Consider the following 26,136-nt stretch of genomic DNA (forward strand, 5'->3'; position numbering starts at 1 on the left):
TCCCAGCGTAATACATCTGTAAATCCTTGGACAATGAATTATCTATATCTGGCTTCCTAGAAATTAAGTTGGTCTTTGAAACAGCCTTCCCCACCCCCACTTCTTTTTACTGTGGCAAGAACACTTAATGTAAGATCTACCTTCTTAACAAGTTCTAGAGTGTATAATACAGTACTTTTAATTATCGTCACAATGCAGGCTCTAGAACCTAGTCACCTTGCATAACTAGAACTTATACCACTGAATAGCAATTCCCACTTTCCCCTTGTGACCACCATTCTACCCTCTGCTTCAGTGTGTTTGGCTATTTTATAGATCTCAGATAAGTAGTATCATGAAGCATTTGTCCTTTGTGGTTGGCTTATTTCACTTAGCGTAATGTCCTCAAAGTTCGGCCAACCTGCCACATATGGAAGCATGTCCTTCCTCATTAAGGCTGAAAAATATTCCATTGCGTGTTATGTACCATATTGTCTTTATCTGTCTATCCACCCCTCCCTCCCTCCATCCATCCATCAGTGGACATTCAGTTTGAAATGGACTATGCAAGGAGAAATTCAGGATGGGGACTGGAGGTGAAAGGCGTTTGCTAGTGCTTTATTCAGGTGGCATGAGAAAGGTGGACCTCTTGGAAGGTCAGTGTGCTAAGCTGGCCTGACCAGGCTAATGTTCACAAACAGGGGGCAGCTGGGGCTCCAGAATCTGACTCTTGACCGTTAAGCTTCCCAACTTTACCCTAATGTCAAGAAAACCCATTTGCTTGCATTTGAAAATAAAAGGTACTTCTAGGGTGAGAAGTTTGATGTTTTTAGGCCAGGCAGCGTGGGGGAATGGAAAGAGGGATGTCTGAAACAGCAGCTTTCAGTTCAAACCGCTGCCTCATCGTTGGCATTTCCCTGAAAACATCCTTCCTCACTCCAAGCTTCAGTTTTCTCCTTGAAACATAGGCCAATGTAGGGTTGCTGAGAGGAAACACCAAGAAGGTTGATGTATATGAATAAAATTAGCACAGTAGCTGGCAGAGTAAAATCTCAATGGATGACAAAACTACAGAAAGGGAAGGGATGATTGGAGGGAGGAAGGGAGAAAGAGGTGGAGGGACGAAGAGGAGGGAGAGATGGAAAGAGGGGGGAGGAAGGAAAGGGATGAAGAGAAGGAAGGGAGGGAGGGGGACTGAAGGAGGGAGCAGGGCGGAAGGAAGGAAGGAAGGAGGGAAGCAAGCAAGCAAGCAAGGGAGGATAGCCATGCGATATTTGCTTGGTAGGTGAGGGTAGACAGGTTCCAGGCCATGGCATAGGTTTGGTAATACTGATCCTGGGAAGGGGCAAAGTCACCTCGAGGAGCTGAAGGTGCGACATGGCCTTCCTAGAACAGACAAAGCCCCAGCGGGCTCCTCCTCCGGCACCTTTCCCCCGGTGTTAACACTGGGGAGGCTGGACCATTCCGGGGGTCAGCCCCATCATTCATCCCTCCTACCGCATGCCCTTCTCCTCTCTCCTCCTCCATCTCTATGTCAGGATTCAGTTGGCAACACTACAGTTTCAAGCCCAGATATTCTAAAACATAGCCATTATTTTCTTGAGAAAATGCATAAGGATGGGGCTGGTGGCATGAGTTGTAGGCTGAGGGTGGCTTTTACAATAAGATACTCAGAGCTAAGTAAGTTTGATCTCAGTAACAGTGATAATGGGTAGGAGACATGGATTATGATTCCTACAAAATGGCGGGTGCAGTGTCTGGGGTGCAGTGGTGATGCCAGTGGTGTTTGTCATAGACTCTGATAGGAAGTCACTAAGTCACTCCACATCTATTTGTTGAGCAGCTAGGATAAGTCACAGTCCTTGACCTTATATCATCTGAGGGAGATGGAAAAGAAAACAGACAATTATCAAATGATTGGTGTTATGGGGTAACGTGCAACATGCAAAGCCTTCAGTATATAGCGCTTGGTTCACAGTAACGAACTGATTCGTGCCAGTAACCGCTACCACTGTTGTCTTTATTAGGAAACACATGGCATCCGACCCAATCTTCGGGAGCCGGGGAAACTGGAGGCAGCCGACATTTTGAGATGGAGGCAGTGGTGGTATTGGGGATTTGACAGTATTAGTGATCATAAAGAGAGAGATGATGGTACAGGAATGTGTCCGGTGATAGCCAAAATGGGGCCAGTGATGGGCATTAGGGAGAAATGCTGAAGACACCATCCTGGCCATTAAGTTTCTGTAAGAGCACTGCGATGACTTCATGCATTTACACTTGTGGAAGCTTCCTGGGCCTGACCCAGGACCTCATCCCAAAGCTCTAATAGTTGACAAGGAGAATTTTACAATGTGGAGTCCCCTTTCTTGTTTTAGCTCCTTTGTTAGGCTGCAAGGTGGCTAGTACTTGAGCGGCTGTCAGAGTGCAAACACAACTGCGTAGGTAGAGAGGTACAGAGAAAACCGAAAACCGAAGGGGAACAATTTCTCAAAGCTGGTAATTACTTGTTTTTAATGATCTCTTCCTTTATGGCATCTCCTTTTAAGAATCTATTATTCTAGTTCTACATTAGCAAAAACTCAAGGATTTTTCAAAACTCCTAACAAGATTTGGCATCAAAAAGGGAGTGAATTAGAATCACAGTCATGCGAAATTGGCTCCTGTCAGCAGGATGACAGGATCTCAACACGAGAGTGGGGAGGAGGGCAGGGGATCTTCTCCGGGAGTCAGTCATCTCTTTCTTTGCTGGTGTGTGTCTCTTGGAGAGGCTACTCCCAGGATCCAGATGGCACCCAAACCGTAACAAGAAATACTGGATGCAGTTGAAATCGAGCGAGAGTAGCGGAGGCTCAGGCTGAGTGCAGAGCAAATCAGAGGAAATCACAAATGGAGAGATGTCACAGCAGAGGAAAAAATAGTCAGGAGGGCTTTGCCTGCTGCTCTGACAGCCGTTCCGTGCAACATGCTTTTCCTTTTCTTCTCTGGAAGAATGCAGATTTTACGTGCTTAGGCATTCATTTCCTTATTCACGTCTTCATTCCTGGATTCGATCTTCAAGGAATTCATTTAATAATTAATAAACTTCCTGACTGCTCACTATGAGCAAGGCCCAGTGCCAACATTGCAAGGACTGAGATGCTGTCCCTTCTCTGAGCTGTAACAGCCAAGCTACGGAAACTGGAGGCTTCCAATTCAGGCTGGAGCATGAGGAGTGTCACAACAGGGGTACCCCACAATGAGCAATTTCACAGAGGGTGTACCATTTTCACTGCTGCGATGCCATTCACAGGACTGAAGACATGGCAAACAACCAAAACCCGACGTCTATTTTTGGGCGAATGGAATTGGACCTCTTTACTCATCTCTTGAGTTTTCTTCGTTGTAAGATTTGGGAAAGATCCATCTCACAAGACTAGGGGAAGATTAGCCGGGGCAAGGTTTCAGGTAATAGCTTCATTAGCATGGCACCTGACCTCCAAATATGTGTAAGACCTCCAAATATGTGTCTGCTTCTTTGGGTCAAATAGGAAGTCAACAATTCGGTGGAGTATTCTTTAGGAATACGATGATTCGTAGCACCTTTTGGATGGCAGCTTGAATAGATTCAGGAGTTGAACTGCAGAGTAGTTGAATTAGAAGAGATTGAAGGGATCTCTGAGTCAACTTAACCCTGTTTTTTTTTTTCAGATGAAGAAACTGAGGCCTCCAACTTTTTCAAAATTATGATGTGAATGGCAGAGCTGAGACGAAACCCCAAGTTCTGACTCCTAACCTAGTTCCTTACTACCATAGCACAATTCCACTCCTAGGTGTGCACACTAAGAGAAAACAGTAAATCAGAGCGGAGAAACCTGGCGCACATTTTACAACAAGAAAACTAAGGCCTCAAGGAAAGCCCGGCTTGCTCATATGTAAAACAGCGAGGAAAATGGCTACTTCATAGACCTCCAAAGATCAGGTGAGGCAGTGTTCACCTATAGAATAGACATGGAAGGCAGCCCAAGGGTTTGGAGTCAGGAAATCTCGAAGAGCATTATCCTCGACTATCTGATTGATTGTCCAACATACAAACAGTTTGCAACTTTGTGTCATAATTTCACGTGCCCTCCTAACAGGTCTCTCAGTATATTTCTCACCCTCAGGCTCTGGTACAAGCTACTCTCTGCGACTGGCTACCCTTCCCATCCTTGTTCATCAGGAGAACTGTAGCACATCCCTAGAGACTTGGGTCTAGTTACCTCTTCCAAACCTTCCTCCAAAGTCCTAAGGATGGTGATTAGATGATCCTCCCCTGGGCATCATACATGTCAAGCTTCACTGGTTCTCTCTTCGCCACTATAGACTAAGACTTTGTAGAAACTAAGTTCCTTTTATGGGAAACTGTACCTTATTCATTTTTGTATTCCTAAGATCTAGATAGCCCAGTGACTAGCACACAACAGGAAATTATACTGAATTGACAAATTAAAAAAAAAAAAAACAGAATGAGGGAATGGATGAATTTGTTTATATAAGAGAATAGGAAACTGAACAGAAAGAAACTTGGTTATAGCATGACTTACTAAGCAGAGGGTATGGTAGTCCATATGGTGTTTCCAAATGCTCGGCATGTATGTGTGTGCACATGTATGCACACACACATATACACACTTGCTCGCTCACAAAGACTTGGCATTTACTATTATAAACTCTAGAAAGGATCTCATATTCACTCTGTCACTTGACCCAGTGAGGCTTTGCAGTCAGGGTAAATGGCCTTTGTTCTGATTTCAAAGAAACAGTAAGGAGATGTTCCAGAAAAAGTTATAAAAAAAGAGATATGTTACCCTTCTAGCCCTTCTACAATCTGGATGGCATTTTTATCTGAATTCTTCAAGTCCTCCCCATTAGTGAGATCCATTGGTTCTCACCAGTAATTGACATTGACTAATAATGTCAATCTGTGACATTCCTCACTACTTGAAGTTGAGCCAATATCTGATCTTATCACCCTCCCCCTTAGTTGCTAGAAATTGTATCCCATACTATTTGGCCTCTCAAGCTTAATACGTCCAAAGAACTTTGGATCTTTTCCGACACATTCTTTCCTTGTCTTTCGATGTCTGTAAAGGCCACCAACTCATGCTTAGATGCTTAAGCCCTCAGATGTACAAGGTACACTTGACACCTCCTCTCCCACACCTGGACACCCAACCATTCACTAAGAAATGCTGTCTCCAGGCTCTGACTGCCTCTCTTCATCTTTTCTGCTGCCTTCTCTTTTGCCTAGACTTCTGTTTTTACTCTTGCTCCTTAAGTTAATCTCTAATACATCAGTCACGATGGTATTAAAAAACCAGATCAGGCTTACTTCCCTGCCTAAAACGCTCCACTGTCTTCCATTATACTTGGAATAAAACCCAAACTTTGCACCACTGCCTATAGGACTGTCCACACCTAGTTGCCACCTGTGTTTGAGCTCACCCTCCACTCTCCCCTTTCCCACTGTGCTCTGGCCAACACTGGTCTTCCCTCTGTTCTTCATGGACTGCTGGGACATGCCTTTGCCCGTGCCTTTTCCTGTTCCCGTTTCACTGGTTTCTTCGCATAATACAGATCTCCGCTCAGCTGTCACGTCACTAGGGAGACCTCCTCTGACCATTTCTGCCCAAGTAAAAGAGCAGCCCCACCTCTCACCATGTTATCCTGTTTGGTTTTATGGCTCACACTCATACTCTGTTAGTATTTTAACTTGTTTGTTGGCAGCCTTCCCCTGTGGGGTGTGAGCTGGGCAAGGGTTGGGACATGGTCTGACTTGTACAGCACCCGTGCCTAGCACAGCGCTCAACACGCGATGACATGAGACAATTGAATGGGTGAGGAGTGGATGCCTGAACACAGCAATGCACAAGTGACCAGAGATTGGTTCTAGCAGGTGCCGTCCAGTATTGCAGAAACGATGCGCCGAAAGCAACAGGGCCACTCTGTGCCTACTACTACAGCAAAAAAACCAAACAACAACAACAAAACTTCCTGTTTGTTTTCCGGTGCTGGACACCCTATCTCTGAAGACTAGGGAGCTAGGGTAAATGTGGCATATGTGAGGAGATCCTACAATGACCTCACAGGCAGAGACCCTCTTTACCTGCATGTTGGCTATATTCTAGGAAAGACCTTTTTAATTTAAACTACTCAAGATACTCTGGATTAGGTCACAAGTGGTTGAGATCATTCTTTCTGGTTTGGGTAGATCCATAAAGCCCCCAAATGTACAAGTGACTCTTGATTCGTCTCTCTCCCACACCCTGACATACAATCATTCATTAAGAAATGATAATTCTATCTCTGGAACGTATCCCAAGCGGTCCATTCTGGTCTGAAGAGGAAGGAAAGGTTTTAATATTAGTATTAAGACCTCATCCCTCCTTGGCCAGGCAGGGGTCATGCAGGACAATAATAACAACAGTTAATGTTCAGATGGAGCTTCTTCTGTATGTATAGACACTATTCTAAAGTGCTTTTACTTATTAACTCATTTAATTATTGCAGCGGATACAGGTGCTATTGCTATCCTCATTTTCAGAGGAGGAAACTGAGGGACAGAAGGATTAATTAACTTACCCAAGGTCATCCGGCTAGTAAATGGTAGAGCTATAATGTTCACCAAAGTGGGCTAGCTTTGGAGTGTGTGCTCTCAACTACTCCACTATGGTGAGGAGAACAAAGGGTGTCAAACGATCTGTGTTTTAAGACTAGGGAAAGAGGTAAGGGCTCTGGAAGGAGCAACCACAGTTTAGGAGCCCGTCCCGCCACAGTGCACCCCAACCTTTTCTGGAGGACCCTGGTCAGATCACACTGCAAGTGTTACCCCTGAAATTCTGACTGGGGTCATAGGGGTGGAACCTTCTAGGTGACTATGGAACGAACAACAGAAAAACAGCCAGAAAGACAAGGCTAGGAGATTGAAAACTATAAGAAAGTGGGAACGAACCAAGAGTATTGGGCTGGCAGCATACAATGGTGGGAAAGAGGAGTAACAGAGACAAGGACAGCTGCCAACATCCTGGAGAGAAGCATGGTGAGGCGCTGACAGAGCCCCATGAGAGGTGGGAACGAGGGCTGGAGCAGGGAGAACGTGTACCAAGTGAGTCAATGTCATCTTAATAGGAGCCATTCTTCGCATACAAGTCAGAAGCAAGGGATGCTTCCTTCAGAGCCAGACTTTATTTCCCTCTCCCCATAGCGTCTCCACCTCAGTCTTCTGGTCCATCAAGTGGGGCAAATCATAGATGCTTTGTTCATTAAACCAGATAAACTTAGCGGAGCATCAGACTGCATTGGGGAGCTTTATAAATCTCCCTTTACATACATACACATGCACACGTGAGTCATACAAAAGCAGATCTAGGGGGTGGGGCCGAGGAAGCTGCCTTTTTAAAAGCATCACAAATGACTGCTGGGCAATGCAATGTTGGGATTCACTGAACCACATACAGCTGGCCAAACAACGCGTGTACTCCCCAGCCCCCAGTAAGTGCTCAGCTAATGTTCATTTCTTGCCTTCTTTCTAAGTCATTGCAAAATCAGGTTTTGCCATGGCCGGGTACTGTCACCAACATATATTTTTGTATTCTCCATGATCATTCATCTCTTTCTTCTTTTTTGCAACCAGAGTTTGCTCATTATTCTTGTGTAACCACTAATAATGGCAGTTAGGGAGAAAGAAAGAGCCTCTGCATGATGATTTATCCAGAAAAGCTGAATTACTGTACCAAGAGAGAATGAGTGTCAGCATCAATGGATATTTATGGGGAAACTGTATATTATAGCTGTGCTCATTAGAGATGCTGTAGTTAAGGTTCTGTGAATGTTAATGGTCTGTATTAGAGGAATAATGATAGACTCACAGCAGCGGCAGTGAACAGATACCCTGGACTACAGTTTTTCACCACATAACAGATCTCCAAGTAATCTGATTTATTATGCCCGCTGAAGGAGCGAGCATGTACCAGGGCACCTCTGTCTCGTGGGTAGTACTGGGCTTGTTTCCACACGGGGACAAAACTGGTACGGAGTGCCAAGAACAAGATGGACAGATGCTTCCTGCCTTCTGTTTGAAATCTCCTGTGTTGTGGTCTTTGAGACAGGGTAGCCCAGTTGGGAAGGACATTCACTGGCTTTGGGTAAGGTGGCCCTACATCCTGGTCCACTTAAGACAGCTCCTGTTCATGTCTATTGTCCTGATGTCATTGTTAATAGCACACCCCTTTTTTGCATTCAAAAGTGACCCACTTTGGATGATAAACTAGGTCACCCTCATTTTAAGTTTAGAGAGAACTAGCTTAGATTCTTAGGGATGCCTCTTCTAGCTGTGCTAAGTGATTTAACTTCTCTGATCTTTAATAACCTTTACCGTAGAGAAGAGACCTACTTCTTATGGTTGCTTGGGAGAGTCCTGAAATAGTGCATTAAGTGCCTTGCTTTCTTTGGTAGTTACAAATGTTGGTTATCCCTGCCCTATAGCCATGAAACTCTCTTGTAGGTTCAGCCCTACCTCAGACTCTCAGGTTACACTTGATCTTGTTGACATTGCTTAGCCATGGAGAATTAAAGGCACTCTAGCCCCTCACTCTAGATACTGAAGTCACTCCCACCCATAGACCACAAGCACCGTCGGGGCTAGGCCACATCTTATTCCTTCTCCTATCTCTTGAAGCACTTGGTATAGTCCTATGCCCACATAACAGCTCACGATAATAATTATGGCTAACATTGATTGAGCACTTACTATGTGCCAGGTGCTACTCATATAGAGTTATACATGTATCACCTTATTTAGTCCTCAGGAGAATTCTATGAGGTAGGCACCACAGTCATTACCCACGTTTTATGAGCGAACACACTATCCGAGGTCACGCAGCTGGTAACTGAGGGAAAAAATTGAAGGCCTACGTAGTCAGGCTGAAAGGGTCACACTTCTGTTTTTTGTTTGTTTGTTTGTTTTTAAATTTTAGGATGAGAGAGAGCAAGGACGTGTGAGCCGGGGAGAGGGGGAGAGGGAGAAAGAATCCCAAGCAGGCTCCACGAGAACCCAACGTGGCGCTCAATCCCATGACTGTGAGATCACGTCCCGAGCCAAAATCAAGAGTAACATGCTCAACCAACGGAGTCCCCCAGGTGTTCCAAAAGGCTCAGACTTCTAACTGTGATTCCATGTTGGTGCCAAGTAATCTTCCCCAGATGCTAACTGGTCATTCAGAAGAATCCAAAACATAAAGCACTTTGCCGAGTCATACAGCTAAGAAGTATAAAGCTCTGATTAACTTCAACTTTTTAAAAAATGTTTTTAAAATATATTTCTGAGAGACAGAGAGCAAATGGGATGGGCAGAGAGAGAGGGAGACACAGAATCTGAAGCAGGCTCTAGGCTCTGAGCTGTCAGCACAGAGCCCGACGTCAGGCTCAAACTCACGAACTGTGACATCATGACCTGAGCCAAATTTGGATGCTTAATCGAATGAGCCACCCAGGTGCCCCAAACTTCAAATTTTGTGCTGTTTCACTCCCTCCCAAAGAGCAGGCTTCCAATCTGTGTTTGCAAATTCAATTATAGAAGAACAAAGCTTCTAATGGAAATAATGTGAAGAATCTCTTCATCTAAACACCCCACTGCTCCCACCCATGGAATTAGCCAGTGGATTCTTTTGACAGTGGTTTTCACACTATCTTCTCTGGATCTCTTCCTTTCCAGAATCTTCTGTGCTTCAGAAAAGGATTCCAGGTGGGTAGGCCTTGAGGCTTCAACCCAGCTTCAACCACAACTCCTATTCCCATCTGTTTATATAAAAGGCTACTGGGCACAGTTCACTGCAATAATGGTGCCAGGATTTTATAAAAAGTTTGGAGACCATTCCTGCAGGAAACCGGTGGCAGGAATTTGAGCACAGCGATGGACTGATCATTGTTTTATCGAGATGTGATTTTTGCCAACACACAACTGAGCAAACAGGACACCAGGCAACTGCTTATGCAAGCGCTTATCCCCTTCCACATTTGCATTTGTAGAAAACAAGTTTCGGGAATGATTTAACAGCGAGCTGTCTACAACTCTGCTTGATTCCTTCCATTCATGACAGAAACGGGGAAGAAAGAGCCAGATATCATTCAAAGTGATAATGTGACACTGCCCAAATGTGAGGCATGGACTGAGAACAGAGAGGAGGATGAAAGGGATTACTACTGTCTTTGGCAAGGACCTGAAGAGAGTGGATGGAAAGGCTGATCTACAAACACCCTTAGAACCTGGACACGTAAAACAGCACGTATGTAAATGGCAGAGCTATAGGACAGGAGACAGAGCACTCAGTCCCTATTGCCTGCTTACCCGACCTGCCAAGGCTTGCCACTTCAGAAGGAGCTTACACCTTGTGTTTCTCTTTCCCCCTCCTCCCACATCAGCAAGATCTTTCTAGACCTACTACTTTCTAGACCTACTTTCTAGATCTGAATGTCATTCATTCCAATTTACACATTTCCCTCCCTCCGTTCCTCTCCCTGTCTGCAGGGTGTCACCCGCAGCCCAGACCCAAAGTAATCCTTACTTGCCTACCCTTTGACCACTTTGCCCCTCAGACCCATTCTTGCCCTCCCTCTGCTCTGTGTAGTAGGACAGGGGGGTGGCCTTGTAAATTACATTGCCTGAGCTCCCTTGTCAACCCACTGTCACTTCGGTTTGGCCAACAAAAGGGGTAGTTGGATGCTGGATGGTGGAAAGAGGGGAGAAGCACTGAATTTCTCCCTGGCTCTCTTTATGCAGTATTCTGGCAGTGAACCTGGCCGTGAGTCTCCCTCATGGCTCTACTTTCCACCAGACAGCCAGCCCCTCTTGCCAAGGTCCCTGCGCCCTCTGCAGTCACAGTGCCCACTGGCAGCCCTGGTCCCTTTCTTTGTCCTTCCAGTCCTGGGGATGGTAGCAACTTCTGAATGTTACTAATTTGGGTTGTTCCACTGCCCTCTGTTTGGCTTGTCAGCTCTCCTAACACCTTTGTAACTAGTTCTCCACATTAAATTCCCTCTATGAAATTACCTCGTGTGGGCTCTGTTTTCCTGACTTCATCCTGATAGATACACACGGATAATCCCATTAGCTTCTTAACGGTCTCTCCAATAGCCAAGCCACCTGTCACAGGCCACCAAAGTGATGCTGAGAATCACAACTCTAATAGTGCCACTCAACACCCGACAGCACCAGTGGCTTCCCAGCCAATCTGAGTTTCTGAGCATCGCATTCCAGGTCCTTCACTCCGTGGGGATGGCTTCCCTTCGTGCCCTGTCACCTGCTCACATGAAGGCATCCTGCAGTCCCACCACCCCAGACTCTTCATCAGCCCCTGGGATATGGTATGCTTTTCCATAGTTCAGTGCCTTTACACATTCAGTTCCCTCTTCCTGAATCCCGTTCCACACTTTCTCTGTGCCAAGTTCCTATCATCTTTTAAGACCCTACTTCCTGGGTGAAGACCTCACTGAACTCCCTTGGGCAAAGTTTTCTGCCTCCCCACTATGCTCCCAGAGCATATTGTAGACAGCTCTTAGGGCCTAGAGGATTACACGGATTGCAACCATTTTTACACATCTACCTTCTTGTGATCATTAAAATTCTCAAGCAGCCATCCTTATTCATCTTTATATCCCTAGTGAGTAGGCCACTTTATGGCAGATAGGAGGTCCTTAGTAAATGTTTGTCAAATGGATGGATGGATGGATGGATGGATGAATGAATGAATGAATGAATAGAAACTGTAAGGGAACTTGAAAACAAGGAGGGCTCTCCATCAAATGGAGCTGTGGGATCACAAAAGTCATGAAGGTCTGTCACTGCAGGCATGTGGGCCAAAGCCAGAGTCAGACACGTTCATCTGTGCTCATCACAAATGTTCTGGAGGGATCCCTGCATTGGTGAGAAGGCTGACCCAGCAGCTTTTAATGTCCTCACAAATTCTGAGATTCCAGGGATTTAGGATTCTATCTCAGGACAGTTTTGTTAACCACTGCAAACCGAAAGCCTGTCTAAGAAAAGCAAGACAGGGCAAGCTTCTATTTCCTTTGTGGAATATGCCGATGCAGATTCCTTTCCCTTAGTTCAGGAAGACCTCCTCTTGTGTGACATCTATGTTAACGGCATTCCGATAATTATAATTTCTCTACAATGTGGTGCTTAATGAGGAAGTGAAACTGACAAATGTTCAGACTAGATTTAATTCAATTATGAAACATCTTGATCCAGATTTCAGACTAAAGGAAAAACCAACTGCTGAATTGTGAATGAAAATTTATTTGCCATGAAAGACGGGGGCTGGTGGGGGTGGTTAGGAACAGTTGTCCAGAGAATTTCTGTAATTCTTCACTTTAATGGATTGACTCTTCCTACATTTGCAGCAGGGAAACTGAATTAAATCTAAGGCAAGGAAAATCAACTGAATACTGATTGTTGGGAGACAGGGGTCTTGCACAGAAACATAGATGTTTGGAGGGTGGGAGGCAGGGGAGGCCAAATGAGCAGCTCTCTGATTTTTGATTCCTTGAGATTTGTTCTTTGGGACTCACAGATATTTTTTTCAATGTCAGGATACAGAGTGCAGTGCATAGGCGGAGTGAGGGGTCAGGAACGAGTCAGACATGGGTGTGCCTCATGGGACTCCGGCTGAGGGGGGAGAGAGGTGTTCATAGCCACCCCCAGGGGCTAGCCTCAGCGTTGTTAATAAGGACTCAGAAGCAACGAGTAATGGGAGACAGAAACTGGCCTGAGTACTGACTCCAACCATGGTGAGGAAGAGGAGATGGGGGCTTGGCATTTTCTTGAATCCTAAAGGCAGTGTGTTTTAGTGGAAACTGTGTGAATCAGAACAGCTGAAGGTTCAATTTCGGGCTCTGTCACTTACCAGCTTTGTGACTGTATAGGCCCTCTGGAAAGCCTCAGCTTCCTCATATATAAATGACATCTACCTTCCAGGTGTGACTACTGAATGAGATAGGCTGAGACCACAGTCTAGGCTGTCCATGGCACACAGTATCTACTCAATAAAGTCTACCTGCTTTTTCCCCAGCTAAGTTAGCTCAGACTCTCAGTGTGCAGAGCTGGTGGCCTAGCACTATAAGGCAAAGAAAGGAAGTGAAGGGAGCCTTGGACTTCACATGTGATCACTGGGGTTTTTACCCGATTCTCCCAGTGTGGCTCTTTTCCAGGACGCACCAGAGAGACGCAAGCACTGTCGTCCAGCTCTCCAGGAGGAAACTAAGGAGGGACCAATTTTCTAAGGACCTACTCTGTGCCCAGGGCTTGCTCAGTGTGGTGCCTTGATTACAGCGCATAGTAAACATGTTTCCATCCAGAGCACCGACCTCATGGGGCAATGCCATAACTTATTGCTGCATGCTTCACCGTGGGCAACTCTAAAGCCAGGGAGAGGATGGTGGAGATAGTAACGGGGCCTCTGGGGTGCCTGGCTTCGCAGCTGAGACACCGGGAACAAGATGGTGAGGTCAACGCTAGATGTTATAAACACGGGGGAAAGTGGATGAGAGAGTGGGTGGACGGCTTCAAGGTCCGCTAGTGTGGTCACCTTCTCCACATAAGAACCCCTGCAGAACCATTCACCTGCTGCTTGAATACTCCGGGGGCCAGAGACCTCACTACTCTTTGAGAGCTGTCCTTCCCTCTGAAAATCAGCTCAGATGGTTTCAGATTTCTTCCTGACAGTGAGCCCAGATGTGCCCTCTCTTGTCAGAAAACTTGAGCCTTTCTCGTAATCTTAAGAGAGTCTATAAAATAGCTGGAGGAATACGTGCACACCATCCCTTGGTCTTTACGTCCCCAGAGACCATGAAAGCAACCCCTCGTCTTCACCGACAACGCTCTCACGTTGCTTCATGAGTCTCACAAAAGCCCTGAGATGTTGGCATAGGATGCTCATCATTTCCACTCGAAGAGGAGTCTCAGAAACTTGAAGAGATTGGCAAAGATGACACCCAAAGGGAGGAAAGAATCTCAGGGGAGTCTGATTATTCCTTTCAATATCTGAATCCATGACTTGTCCCCCAGAACTGAATGTGGAGTCCAGCTGGTCAATTCCACAACCTGCGTCCTTTCTATTTGCCGCTAAGCCAAACCTTTAAGACTCTCTTTCAAAGGCCGAAGAAAGTTCTGCTAGAATCCACTGACGGGTTAGTACTGATAATTATGTCTAGTACATCCACATAAAAGGATTTAAAACCAGGCAGTTATAGGGTGAAGGGTAAAAGATCTTTTTCAGCCATAAGAATATATTTTTTTAATGTTTATTTATTTATTTTGAGAGAGAGTGAGTGTGACAGAGCTGTCAGCGCTGAGCCTGACCCGAGGCTTGATCCCATGAACAGCGAGGTCATGACCTGAGCCAAAATCAAGAGTTGGACGCTTAACCAACTGAGCCACCCAGGTGCCCCTCAGCCATAAGACTATTACATGAGGTGGGAAGGAGGGGAGGGGAGAAGACAAGTGCTGGTATTTCTCATGTGACAATGACATAAGGCATGCTGAGGTTTAGATCTGTTGACCTATGAAGGTTAAGCCTCAACCAAGTTGAGCGTTGTGGGGCGTGACAGGGTCCAAAACAGGCACTTGAGCAAACTGTGAATGTGTGATTCCACTGGGTCCCCCTGTAGAACCAGAATCATGTTCAAAGGCTAACGGAGTGCAAAAAGCACTAAATAATGGATGCGGTAATGGGCTACTTAGCTGACGTTCTCCTCTCCACTCAGGGATGTGCCTTCCCGGCAGCCCCAAAGAGGCCAGGATATTTGTCTAAAGAACACCAGAAGCATTATCATCTGGCAGAAAGAAAGGCTACCCGTCTCTGAGAAGGAAACTGATGATAAATTCATCAGTTCTGAGTACCACCTAGTAGAGGAAATAAAAACTCAGGAGCCAGAAGGACCTTAATGATATGCCCAGAAGGGGCTGTGCCCGTCCAAGTCCTGCTCATCCTTCAAGGCTTTGCCCAAGTTATACGCTCTTTCCTCCCTGCCTCTCTAGTCAGCTAATATTCCCTTATCAGCAAGCATCAATTCTATCGGAGTTTGGAGACCCTGGCATAAAAATAAAGCCTCTGTACAAATCTTCTAGCTGCCTTTACTAGGAAGAGAGGAAATGTATATTTCTGGGAGTGAATGGGATTAATCCTTATCTTGTCTCAGAGTCCTAGGTAAGAGTGGAGGGGAGTGTAGTATGACCCTAAGAACAAATCTGTTACAGGAAGGTAACATTATAGGTCCGGATTAGGACAAACAAAGCATCCTAACACATTATTTGTGCAAAAGGGAACAAGAAAGGGGCTGGTATAGCTTGGCTCCCCAAGGTTACGGTGCCTGGTGGTGTAAACCAGGGCGTGGATGCATGATGTCAGAGAGGAGACTGAAGACAGAGAACCGGCTCTCTGTCTGGACCAACAGCCCAACTGATGGAGACAAAACTGTGTCCCATCAGGTGATGCACTGGGGTGGGCAAGACCCAGAAGAAATGCCACGACTTCTCAAACTCTAGAACCCAATGCACCAAACGTGACACCTTGATGAGGACACCTCTGGCCATGTAGGGTGACAGTGAGCCACCCAAGTCCAGGGGACTGAGACTCCAGGACAGAGGTTTTAGAGCTGCAATCAAGGATCCCACTGGCTTCAAGGCCTATAAAAATTTACTTGGGCACATGAGATTCCCGCCACCCACGGGGAAAGAGTATACCATCAAAAGCTCAAAGGGGGCAGAAATCCTCAAAGGAGTTACTGTAGAAAGAGTGATGATTGAAAGCGATTCCTGACCTCAAGGAGCTCACAGAGCAGAACAGTAACAGCTCACAGCTGTTGAATCCCTACTCTGCACCAAGCACTGTGTTGATTCATATTCTTCAGTTCACTTAGTCCTTAACACAAAAAACTCTAAGGCAGGTACCATTAACCCCGAAGCCAAGGCCTTTAAGAAACTCAAAGTCCAATGGCTCACATGGATTCATTAAGAAAAGGTAACAGTGCATTGTGATCATTGCACAGAGAAGCACAGAGGTCTCCCAGGGGAGCTGTTTACTCTGGGGTTAAAAAAAAAAAAGGCTTCCTAGAGGAGGTGTGCAATTACCTAGCATACTTGCAATCCCGCCTCAGTGTGAACTGTTGGCTGGTGGATTGCTCGTGCCGACAACCGACGGTAATGTTCTCGTTTAATCTAATCCATATCCCCTGTTAAGGTTTTACATAAATGTCTCCTTTAGTCCTCCAAACAAAGCTACAAGGCAGGCATTCCTTTCTCTTTGCAGGTTATGACACTGGGGTTTAGAGATGGAAAAAGATGCTCAAGGACCCTTAGCGGGTGGCCAGGATGAGAGCATACCCAAGTCTGATGCTGAAGATCAGGCCATTTCTTCTGGGGCTGATGTGTGATCTTCCCCAGTGACAGCCCCAAGCTGAGTCTCTTACTGGGCTCTGGGCAGACTGGGCTCTGGACCCAAAGAAGAAGAAACCGGTGGTTCCTAGAGTAACAGGCCACTGGGCAGTTTCCCTTCTTGTGGGAAACTTGTGGAAGCTGTCAAACTGGCTTGAAGCTGCTTAATATGCACTGACTTGGCTGTCTTTGGTTTATTTGTCTTTCTGGTTAGGGAGCAGGTGGTGAGGGAGCAAACAGCGGGATCACAGCAGTGATTTTCAGGGCACAGAGGTATCCCAGGGAATATGCACTCATCAGGGAGGCAGGTCTACAGGGCCCAGCCTGGAGAACAGGAAGGTCCCAGAACAGTGAGGCTATGGGATATTTAAAGTACCTCTGGGAAGTTTAGGCAAGTGGGATCAAGTTTCCAATACACACGCTGTTTTCTCCTCAAAATCATTTAGTAAGTTGGGTTTAGTAACTCCTTTGATAGATGAGAGCAGGGAGGTGTAGAGAAACAAGGGAACTTATCAGAAGTCCTACAGGTAGTAAGAACAGGAGTTGAGATACCAAACGCAAGCATCTGCCCCTCCACTAGAGTTGATACTTTTGACTTGCTACCTGTCTCTGGCTTTTAGAAATGTTGAAATTGTTCACGGAAAAGCCCAGAGGCTTCTAGGACTCTATGCGAACAGAGGGTTGGAAGCTACTGCTGGCCTTTCAGGCAGCCCAGATATTTCCCAAGCGAAACCTGAGCATGTTTACTTAATGCCTATTTCAGAGTCAGATAACCAGGAAATTCCCTTTAAAAGAAAGTGTAAGGATTTTCAATTCTTTCTACAGGCAGAGTCATGTGTATATTTATGAAACACCCCTTGAGCGGCTGTGTCATCCCTGCCTTTCACATGCCAGACCCCGGGCTTGCTTCTGGTAATCCAAGGACCTCAGGAAGTTCCTGGAAGTAAGGAGCCAGGAGAAGAGTTGGGATGCTGTGTGCTAAGAGCTGTTAACAGAGGAATGATAGGGAGCGGGGCACAGAGGTAGGGGTGATCTGCTCACACTTAGCAGAAGACCACAAAGTCTCCCTGAGCCCCCATAGCCTGAAGCTAAGCTGGGCTATTAGGGGAGGACGTGGCTCCTTCAGAAGCTTGCAGAGTTCAGTAGAGCTGGACCAGGGGGAGGTAGACCAGAGATCCGGGCTGAGGCTGGCATCTGAGTGCCGTGTATGTCAGGCTAAGGAGCTTGGGCTTTTTTTGTTTGGTTGGGGTTTTTTTTTTCAGCTATTAAGCATGGAGATGGTGTGGCCAGACTGGTTAATAAATTCACGAAAACCAAGGCGGCAAATGGAGCATGTTTCCTCACGTATCTAAACCTGTTAGGGGCAAGCGAAGCAATTTAGGCACAAATTGAATTGTAGGGAGCTGTGTGATGGGAGCTGAACCAAACGGAAACATGAACGGACCAGTGTCTCTGTGACAAGAAGGCTTGACAAATGCAAAGGCCTCAAGGAGAAAAACGGCTTTTTCTCTGAGCGACACTTCACTTCACGTTCTCAACTACCTCGTAGACTCAAGTTTTTGAGGACCCCATTCAAATATGCTGTCTCATGAAACCTAACATGCATTGGCTTTCGGGAGCAGAATTTAGGTGGGGTCTGGTGGATGCAGGATATTGGGAAGAGGAATGGACGCTGATAGGAAAAGGAAGAAATTTCACCAGGTGAAAAGACAACAGGGGCAGAGGAGGGTAAGAATGAGCCAGAAAGACTCTCAACTCAGGACAGAAGGTCAGGTTTGAAAGGGACAACAGGAGCTCCTCTTTCCCCTCTGCCCATTCCACATTTGAATCCTCCTATAGTTTTTCTGACAGGGGGCCTTTTAGGCTCTGCTGGCACCAGCTCCAGTGATGGGGAGCTCACTCCCCTAGGTGCCAGCTGTTCTAACTCTTAACAGCTCTGACCACTGCTCAGGAAGGTCACTGTCACTTTGGGCTGGCCAATACAGAACAGTGTAAGCCCTCTTCCAACCGGTAGCCCTGGGGACTCCCATCTCCACATTTATGGTTCCTTTTCTCCAGGCCAAGCATTTCTAGGTCCTTCAGTTGCTGCCCTGGGAATAGGGTTTCAAACTGCCCTATCAATCTGACCTTGAAAAATGCAGGGGTGTCTTTGTGTCTCTCACAGGGTGGGGTCCAAGACCAATAACAACAGCCCAGAGAGTCATCCAGCCTCACAACAGTCCTGTTAGGGTCAGAGCTGGAGTTCCTGGGGGTCTGTTTTCAAAGCCTGTGCTCTTTGTACCCATCACTGAGCTGAATGAGATCAGTGGTGACTAAACATCCTAGTTCTGTTTACACAGGCCGCGGTGAAGTCCGATGTCCCCTTGGGCAAGAGTTCCCCAGTGCTCCTGAATCACATACAGAGGCTGCCTTCCGCACGCCAACTGGATGGGGGGCCGAAATCTGGGTCTGGCCTAGCACTGGCTTGTGGCAGTGTCACACAGCTTGATATTTTCCATTTCCAGGAGTCCCATTGGCCGATGGGGTCCAGATGTAGTGGACTTGCCGGGTTCTTTGCAAGCCCACTACACGTGGCCTTTTTCTTGGTGGTCTTGTCCACTGGCTGGACCCTTATACACTCTAAAGGCCCTGGCCGGCTCTTCTATGATCCCTCTGAGACCTATCAACCACTTTTAAATCGGATGGGCAACTCTTCCCAGGATCGAGACACTGCCCCCTATTTGATCAGGTATAATTAAGTCTTTGGCCAGAGACTTTTGTCATGGAACAACTCAGACCTTGAGACCCCTGGACATAGTGGTTTGTGCAGTTCAACTCACCGCCATGCGGGGGGCCAGACCTCGGTCCAGGTTGGCAACCCTTCCTCAGCCTCACCATTTCCGCCTTATGCCCCCTTCCCTCTGACTCACTGAGGAGTCCGTGCCATGTAGGCCCTGGCAAAGCTCTCTAAGTTATAATGCCTATCCAGAAGAGGGGTTCCCTTCCTCAAGCTGTAGACACAGCCTCGTCGGAGCGCAGGTCACGGGAGCCTGGCAGAAGAGAGAAGATTTACTTACACTTACAGGTTGACTTTTTGGCACATCATAAACACCTTCCTTCTTTTGGCTGGTGGGAACCTATGGAAAAATCAAATTCGACACAGTCAAAACACTTTGATACTCCACTTTCAGAGAACAAAGCCATCATGCTTCAACTTCAAGCTGGCTTAAGTGTGTGTGAGAATGGCCCCTGAGGCCCGAGGGTCCCAAATCAAAGGGGCTTCCGCAAGTGTAGAAGCAGGAGGCCAGGCTCCTTCCCTGAGGAAATGTGGATGAGGGAGGAGTGTGCGAGTCACTTAAATGAGTGCAGGGTGTCTCTGCCATCGGGCTCCTCACGGAATCACAGGACAGGAGGCTGCAGGGACCTCAGAGGTCATGTGGTGGAAAAAATAATCCTCATTTTGCCAAAGACAGAAATGAGCCTCAGAGAGGTGCTCTGACTTGTCCCAAGTGATTAAAATTAGTTTGCAGCTGAGTTTAAGCTGAGAGTCAGGTTATTTACAATATAGCAAACATCAAGGTCTCAGCATAAAGAACGGCTTCTGCTGGGATCATGGACAAGCCGTCTGATATTTACCCAAAGTGTCTTCCAAGAAAAGGGACCGTTAATGGCAGGGAAAGCGCAAGACAAGAGTCGAGAAAATTCCAATTGTTTTTTAATATGTATCTGTATTTTCTTTCCTCCCTCTCTCCTCGTACTCCTCCATCTGGTCTTATCGGGCCACTTGGTAACTGTCACACCCTGAACAGGCCACAGCCCCTGGGAGCGTCACGATCCTAAAATGGGTGTTACTGGCTCTGCTTCTGATTTGGGTTACTGTGGGAATCCAACAAGAAAGTAGACAGTAAATACAGACGATTAGGAGCTGTGATAGTGTGAAGTGTTAGAATGAGAGCTTCTTTTACTGCTGACACATCATATAAATAAGGATCAGCACGTACTTTATAATATTAACAACAGTAAAAAGGTTGAACACTTTTCTAATGGGCCAGTCAGGGTGTTACACTGAAACATTCCGGATCGAGAGCAATCATGTGTGCTTCCCAGAAACTAGCACAGTGTAGCTCCTACCCCCATCGGAGGCATCAGCCTGCAGTGGTCTTCTGTCTGCTAATCTGTGTTTCTTTTCACCAGACTGGGAGCTCTTTAAGAGCAGGCACAGTGCCCAATGCTCAGTAGGCATCTGGTAGATGTCTGCTGCGTAAATGTTTCATAAGAAATGTGGGGACCAGTGAAGGAAAAGAAAAAGTGTCTTTTAGGCTTGGACCAGCTAACTATACCATTAACAAGAAGGAAGAATTTGGGCTCATTCCTCGAGACCCTGTGCTATTTCCACACTCATCAACTTAGCTTAAAATCCTTCTAATAATCCTAAGAGCTCGGTATTAGAATCTTCACTTTAGGTGGTGAAAAACTGAGGCTCAGAGATGTCAGGGAAACTTTTCCAAAGCTTTAAAGCTAGTTAAGCGGTGAGATTCAAACCCAGCTCTTTCTGGCTACCGAACAAAACATTTATTACTAACAGCCCGAACTGACATTGACAGGGCACTTCCTAGGTGTCAGCCACTGTTCTGAGTGTTTACATGTATTTGCATGCAGTCCTCAAGAGAAGTCAGTTGGGCAAGGACGACGACTGTCACAATGTTGCAGAGGAGGAAAATGAAGCCCAGAGAGCATCCTGCAGGTGAGCGGGGTGGCTAGAGCTGGAGTTCCGGCAGTTCGCGTTTTAACTACTACGCGGTATAGACAGTTGCACCTCACCCCTGGTCCCACCATTCCCTAGCTGTTTTTGATTGCACCCTTTTCTCTGACATCACATTCTACACTTGCAGAAGGTTGTGCACGTTCCTGCAGAAAACGGGAGGTCCATGGCGGAGCACGGACCATGCAGAAAGATGCGCTTCCTGAGCTGCTCTCGCAAACCCTAGTTTGCAGGTAGCCAATGACGAATGTAATTTCTTTGCTCCTGATAACTCAGCTCCCTCTAAAAGGAATCCTCTAAGAATGCCTACGGAGTCCTTGTTAACAAGGGCCAATAAATTACCAGCCCGCACTTGTATTTTTACTGGCTCACCCTTTCCTGAGCAACACGAACAGCATTTCTGTTCCTCGTAATTCACTGCTCACTATGGGCACTTAGCAAGTTGAACCGCAGCTGACTCTCAATTATCCCTGCAAATGGAGGAGAAGCGGCAGGATGGATAAACCCAAACTGTGCATAATTGAAAAAGCTTTGCTACTTGGTTCTCCCATGGGTGACATATCAATCTGCCTGTTTGTCCTTAAAGATTTATGTCGGGCAGGATACATTCTTGGGAGCCTTGCCTGGCTCTCTACCTGGTCGGAGCCTTCCTCTGGACTCTTGTAAGCTCTGGTACATTCTTCCACTAAAAAATAAAAGTGGCCAAGAACCTACTATGTATCAGGCTTCGTGGTTTGCCGGGGACAGTGATGGCAAACAAGCTGGATAAGGCCCCGAGTGAATGGAGCTCCTTGTTTTACTGGGAGGAGTTGAGAAAGTAATTGGGTTACTCACACGAGTGTCAAAAGTGCTTTATCTTATATAGGAGCTATCAACCCACACTGCAGCTGCCCCGTGAGCCTGTGCAGCGCAGGGCAGGTATTTTGCTAACCTGTTCCTCATCCCGTAAATACTGGTTACACAGGAAATGTTTAAGCACTGAACATTTACCATGTATGTGCTAAGGGCAGAAGTGTTTAAGGGACAAAGACCAGAACGTGCCTCGTGTGCTGGTTCTCACCCCTGCCTGGCTGGTCCGCTCTGCCCGCAGACCATTTCAGTAATAGGACGGTGTAGAGTGATGGCAGTTCTCAACCAAAAGGAAGCGGGAGATCTGTTTAAATTTTTTTTTTTAACGTTTATTTATTTTTGAGACAGAGCATGAACAGGGGAGGAGCAGAGAGAGAGGGAGACACAGAATCTGAAACAGGCTCCAGGCTCTGAGCTGTCAGCACAGAGCCCGACACGGGGCTCAAACTCACGGACCGCGAGATCATGACCTGAGCCGAAGTTGGACGCTTAACCGACCGAGCCACCCAGGCGCCCCAGGAAGCGGGAGATCTGGTTCCTAATCCTGGCTCCGCCACAGGCTGTGAGTCCTCAGAGGGCCCCTCTGTCCTCTGAGCCTCCGTTTTCTCATGTAGCTGTGGTGGGCGGGCCAGGGGGTGCCTAGACACGCGTTGAGGGTGGGGACCACGCTGTGGTCTATCACATCCCCGTATGCCTGGCACACACTAGGTGCTCCATACACAATTGCTTCTTGAACAAAGGAGTTAATAGATGTCAAACTACTGTAAAAGCTATACATTAAGCACTATATGTACAGAAGACATTTTAGCTCAGTGACATACTAATAGTGTTAGAGAGGCAGTTTCAGGGTTGAGTGACATTGGAGCAGAGAGTTATCATTTTAAAATAACAATACTTGACACCTCACGGGTGATTAAAAATGATTTTCAAACCAAAGGACTCAGAGAATGTCTGTGTGGAAAGCCGCAATCTCGCCCGTGTGTTAACGTTAACGTACTAAAGAATTACCAGGTTTACAGCTGAGGCTCTGGCCTTGGGCGCAGCACTCAAACTGGAGGACTTGATTTTCTTCCATTTAAAACGATAGCCGTCATAGCTGTGCTTATCTTACTGAGTTACTGCAAGGGTCAAAATCAGGTGAGGTGTAAAAAACCCTTGTACTGCAAGGTTCTGTGTTGCTTTAGAAAGATGACTGATAACTTTTTCTGATGCGCGCAAAAAGAAAGACAATTACTATTATTAATCCGGTTTGGAAAATGAGACTACTGATCCTCAAAGAGAGGTTCCATTTACTCAAGAGTCTCTCCCTCCCTCATGCCGGAGTTATAAATAGCAAAGTCAAGTGAGGCTGCAACTTTCCGCTAGGCTCTCTGACAAGATGAGGCGACCAAGTCATGTTCTGCTTCACTTAAGATAACATCATAAGACCTCGTGAACAGCATCTGATACTGACAAAGTTCTCAGGAAGTAGAGGAACTACCATTTACACAGAACCTACTACGTACCAAGAGCTTTACACCTTCACATCACTTCTAGAGGCAGATAATGCAGCATTCCTAATTTTATAGACTGGGAGATCGGGATACAGAAGTTATGCACTTGATCCAAGGCCACAAAACGGCTAGAGGATTAGGCCCCAGGTCTGTCTGCCTCATTCCTCATTCTGGAAAGCAGGGGATGGGATTAAAATCTGAGACTACCCTGGGCCAAGCTGAAGACTTGGAGATACTGTAGTCTCCTCAGGATGAATAGCTGTGGAATAATCAGAGGCCCTCAAAACACAAAGAAGAGTGCGGCTCCCTAATCACAGCTCCTTAAAAGCTCAGCTTTATCTTTGGGCCCACGAGCTTATCTTGTGTTGAGCAAATTGAGGCCCAGCTGACTGGCAAAGCAAGAGAGGAGAAGAGAGGGTGATAAAATATTCATTTCCTTAAACGGTACCTTCCTGCTAATGATGGACAGCCGGAAAGATCCGGAGGTCACAACTGTTAAAACAAGTGTGATTTTTAGATAGTGACTTGGAGCCTACGCAGAATCTAATTGTGAAACTCTGCATCAGGATATTCCGGCTGAGAAGAGCCCGGGGATTTGTGCATTTACCGGGGTCAGAGAGACTTGGCTGGGAGTGGGAGTTCTGCCTCTTGGAGCTCTGTGACCTTGGGCAAGACATCTTATCTGTGTGAGCCTCAGGGTTCCATCTGTAAGGTGGGAATGAGGGTTCAAGCCACACGGTCTTGTTGTGAGAGATAAGATATTGCATGTAAACCCCATTCATGGAGCCCTCAATAAATGTTACCCCTCTCCCCTCCCCGCCCCCCCCCCCCACAATTTCTCAGAGTCTTGTTGCCCTGTAAAGCAAGCGAACATGTTTCTCTAAAGAATCGCTGTCCTCTGATGGGCACTAGCTGCAAAAAGCAGCAAAGGACCTCGCCTAAGAGACTCTTCAGTCTTAGTCGCTCAGTTTACAGGTGAGTAAACTGAGGCTCAGAGAAGGAAAAGAACTTGAGTTGGTACTTGGACTAGGATTCCGAATCCACACACTGTGTGACTCAGGATGAAGCCTCTTCTCTACATCCTTCACACGAACTTGCTTCATTCTCATGCCAACGTGTGAGTTACAGGGAAACTGGCCCCCTATCTTACCACTGGGGAAACTGAGGCTCATAGAGGGCAAGTGTCTTGCACACTACCACTCAGCCAAAGATAGTTGGTGACACAGCCAGAGCTGGAACCCAGTTCTCTGCTCACCTAAACCAGTTCTTCCCACACACAGGATGTCCCACACCCCCAGCCGTCCCCCATGGGGGCCCGCAGGTGCCACTAACTACGGCTTGGCTGGGATTCAGAAACTTTGCACTGAAAAGCCTCATTTTGTCTTACAAGGTGCTTTTTCTTCAGGGGATGACTGGTTAATGGTTTCTTTTGGCCTCATATTCAGACACCACAAGGTTGTAATAATTTAAAATCTGAGGGGGGGCAGGGCGGCTCAGTCGGTTGGGCATCCAACTTCAGCTCAGGTCACGATCTCACAGTTCGTGAGTTCGAGCCCCGCATTGGGCTCTGTGCTGACAGCTCAGAACCTGGAGCCTGTTTCAGATTCTGTGTCTCCCTCTCTCTCTGTCCCTGCCTGCTCACACTCTGTCTCTGTCTCTCAAGAAGTGAATAAACATTAAAAATCAATCCAGCAAAATAAAATCTGAGAACAAAAATGTAAGTTTTCCATTTAAAGACAGAAACTGTGTGAGCACTGACTTTAAACAAGACTTCAGAGCACAACCTTACACTTGCATCCAATCCGGACCGATCCAGGGGAGAGAAAGATGATGATCACTCCACGGGCCTGGATTACACTGAGCTACTGGTAGAGCTGATGTTATACTTTGGTCATTTACAATTCTGTGCATTTGATGGAAACTGAAAATCTGTTTTACTTTCATTACATAAGTAATGCGTGCCCAAGGCAGAATAGCAGACCACATAACTGAGTGAGTTAAGGAAATTAAAATCACTTATTAAATACATTAAATTTTTCCCCTTCTTCCATGATGTTTATATTTCAAATTAAGGCTGAATTTCTAATTAGTGACAAATTGGATGCTGTCATATTTATCTGATGTGTGGCTATGGTGCAGTTTCTCTAACTCTGATGGGCAAGCATGTGGGAGGTCTGGTGAGTTGTGCCTTCACTCACGTGGTGTCTGATCGCTGCTCTAAATGGCTGTACAGCCCCCGGGAAGTTACTCAGCTTCTCTGGGCCTCGGTTCCCCCTCATAAAAGTGGGATTAAATACCTACTTTATAGCATGTGCGCGAGAATGGAGTGAGTCAAAATGTGTGTGTGAGGTTTTTCACAGAAGCAGACGCTGAAGAATATTAATTTACCTTCCCTTCAGGAGGGGTCAAACTTGGAGCTGTACTTTCTTTTATTCAGTTAATATTTCCCGTGCTGTGTTCCAAAGGTGTTTGCTTTGGAGTTTGTCCTTCATTTTCAGTAGTGCTTTTAAAAGAAATGTGGTGAACACATTCTTTTGAGAAGCGAAGGACCCTTCTGTATCATGGACAACAACCCTCCAATGGGTTACTTTACTAAAATGGAATGTCTGACTCTCGAGTCAATT

The 26,136-nt window shown here is 46.4% G+C and overlaps 1 protein-coding gene across 23 annotated transcripts in view; it reads right to left on the minus strand.

The window, feature by feature from the left end:
• DAB1 (DAB adaptor protein 1) overlaps positions 1–26,136 on the minus strand; it is a 1,138,205-nt gene that overhangs the window by 39,423 nt on the left and 1,072,646 nt on the right. For 19 of the 23 annotated variants that reach the window (XM_023258762.2, XM_023258753.2, XM_023258754.2 and 16 more), the window contains one exon: positions 19,486–19,545. In XM_023258762.2, the coding sequence (XP_023114530.2) occupies positions 19,486–19,545 (60 nt within the window). The remainder of the gene's footprint in view (positions 1–19,485; positions 19,546–26,136) is intronic. The other 4 variants (XM_023258751.2, XM_023258757.2, XM_023258758.2 and 1 more) reach the window with 1 other exon arrangement.

Source organism: Felis catus, chromosome C1 (genome assembly GCF_018350175.1).
Source record: "Felis catus isolate Fca126 chromosome C1, F.catus_Fca126_mat1.0, whole genome shotgun sequence".
Lineage (NCBI taxonomy): Eukaryota > Metazoa > Chordata > Mammalia > Carnivora > Felidae > Felis > Felis catus.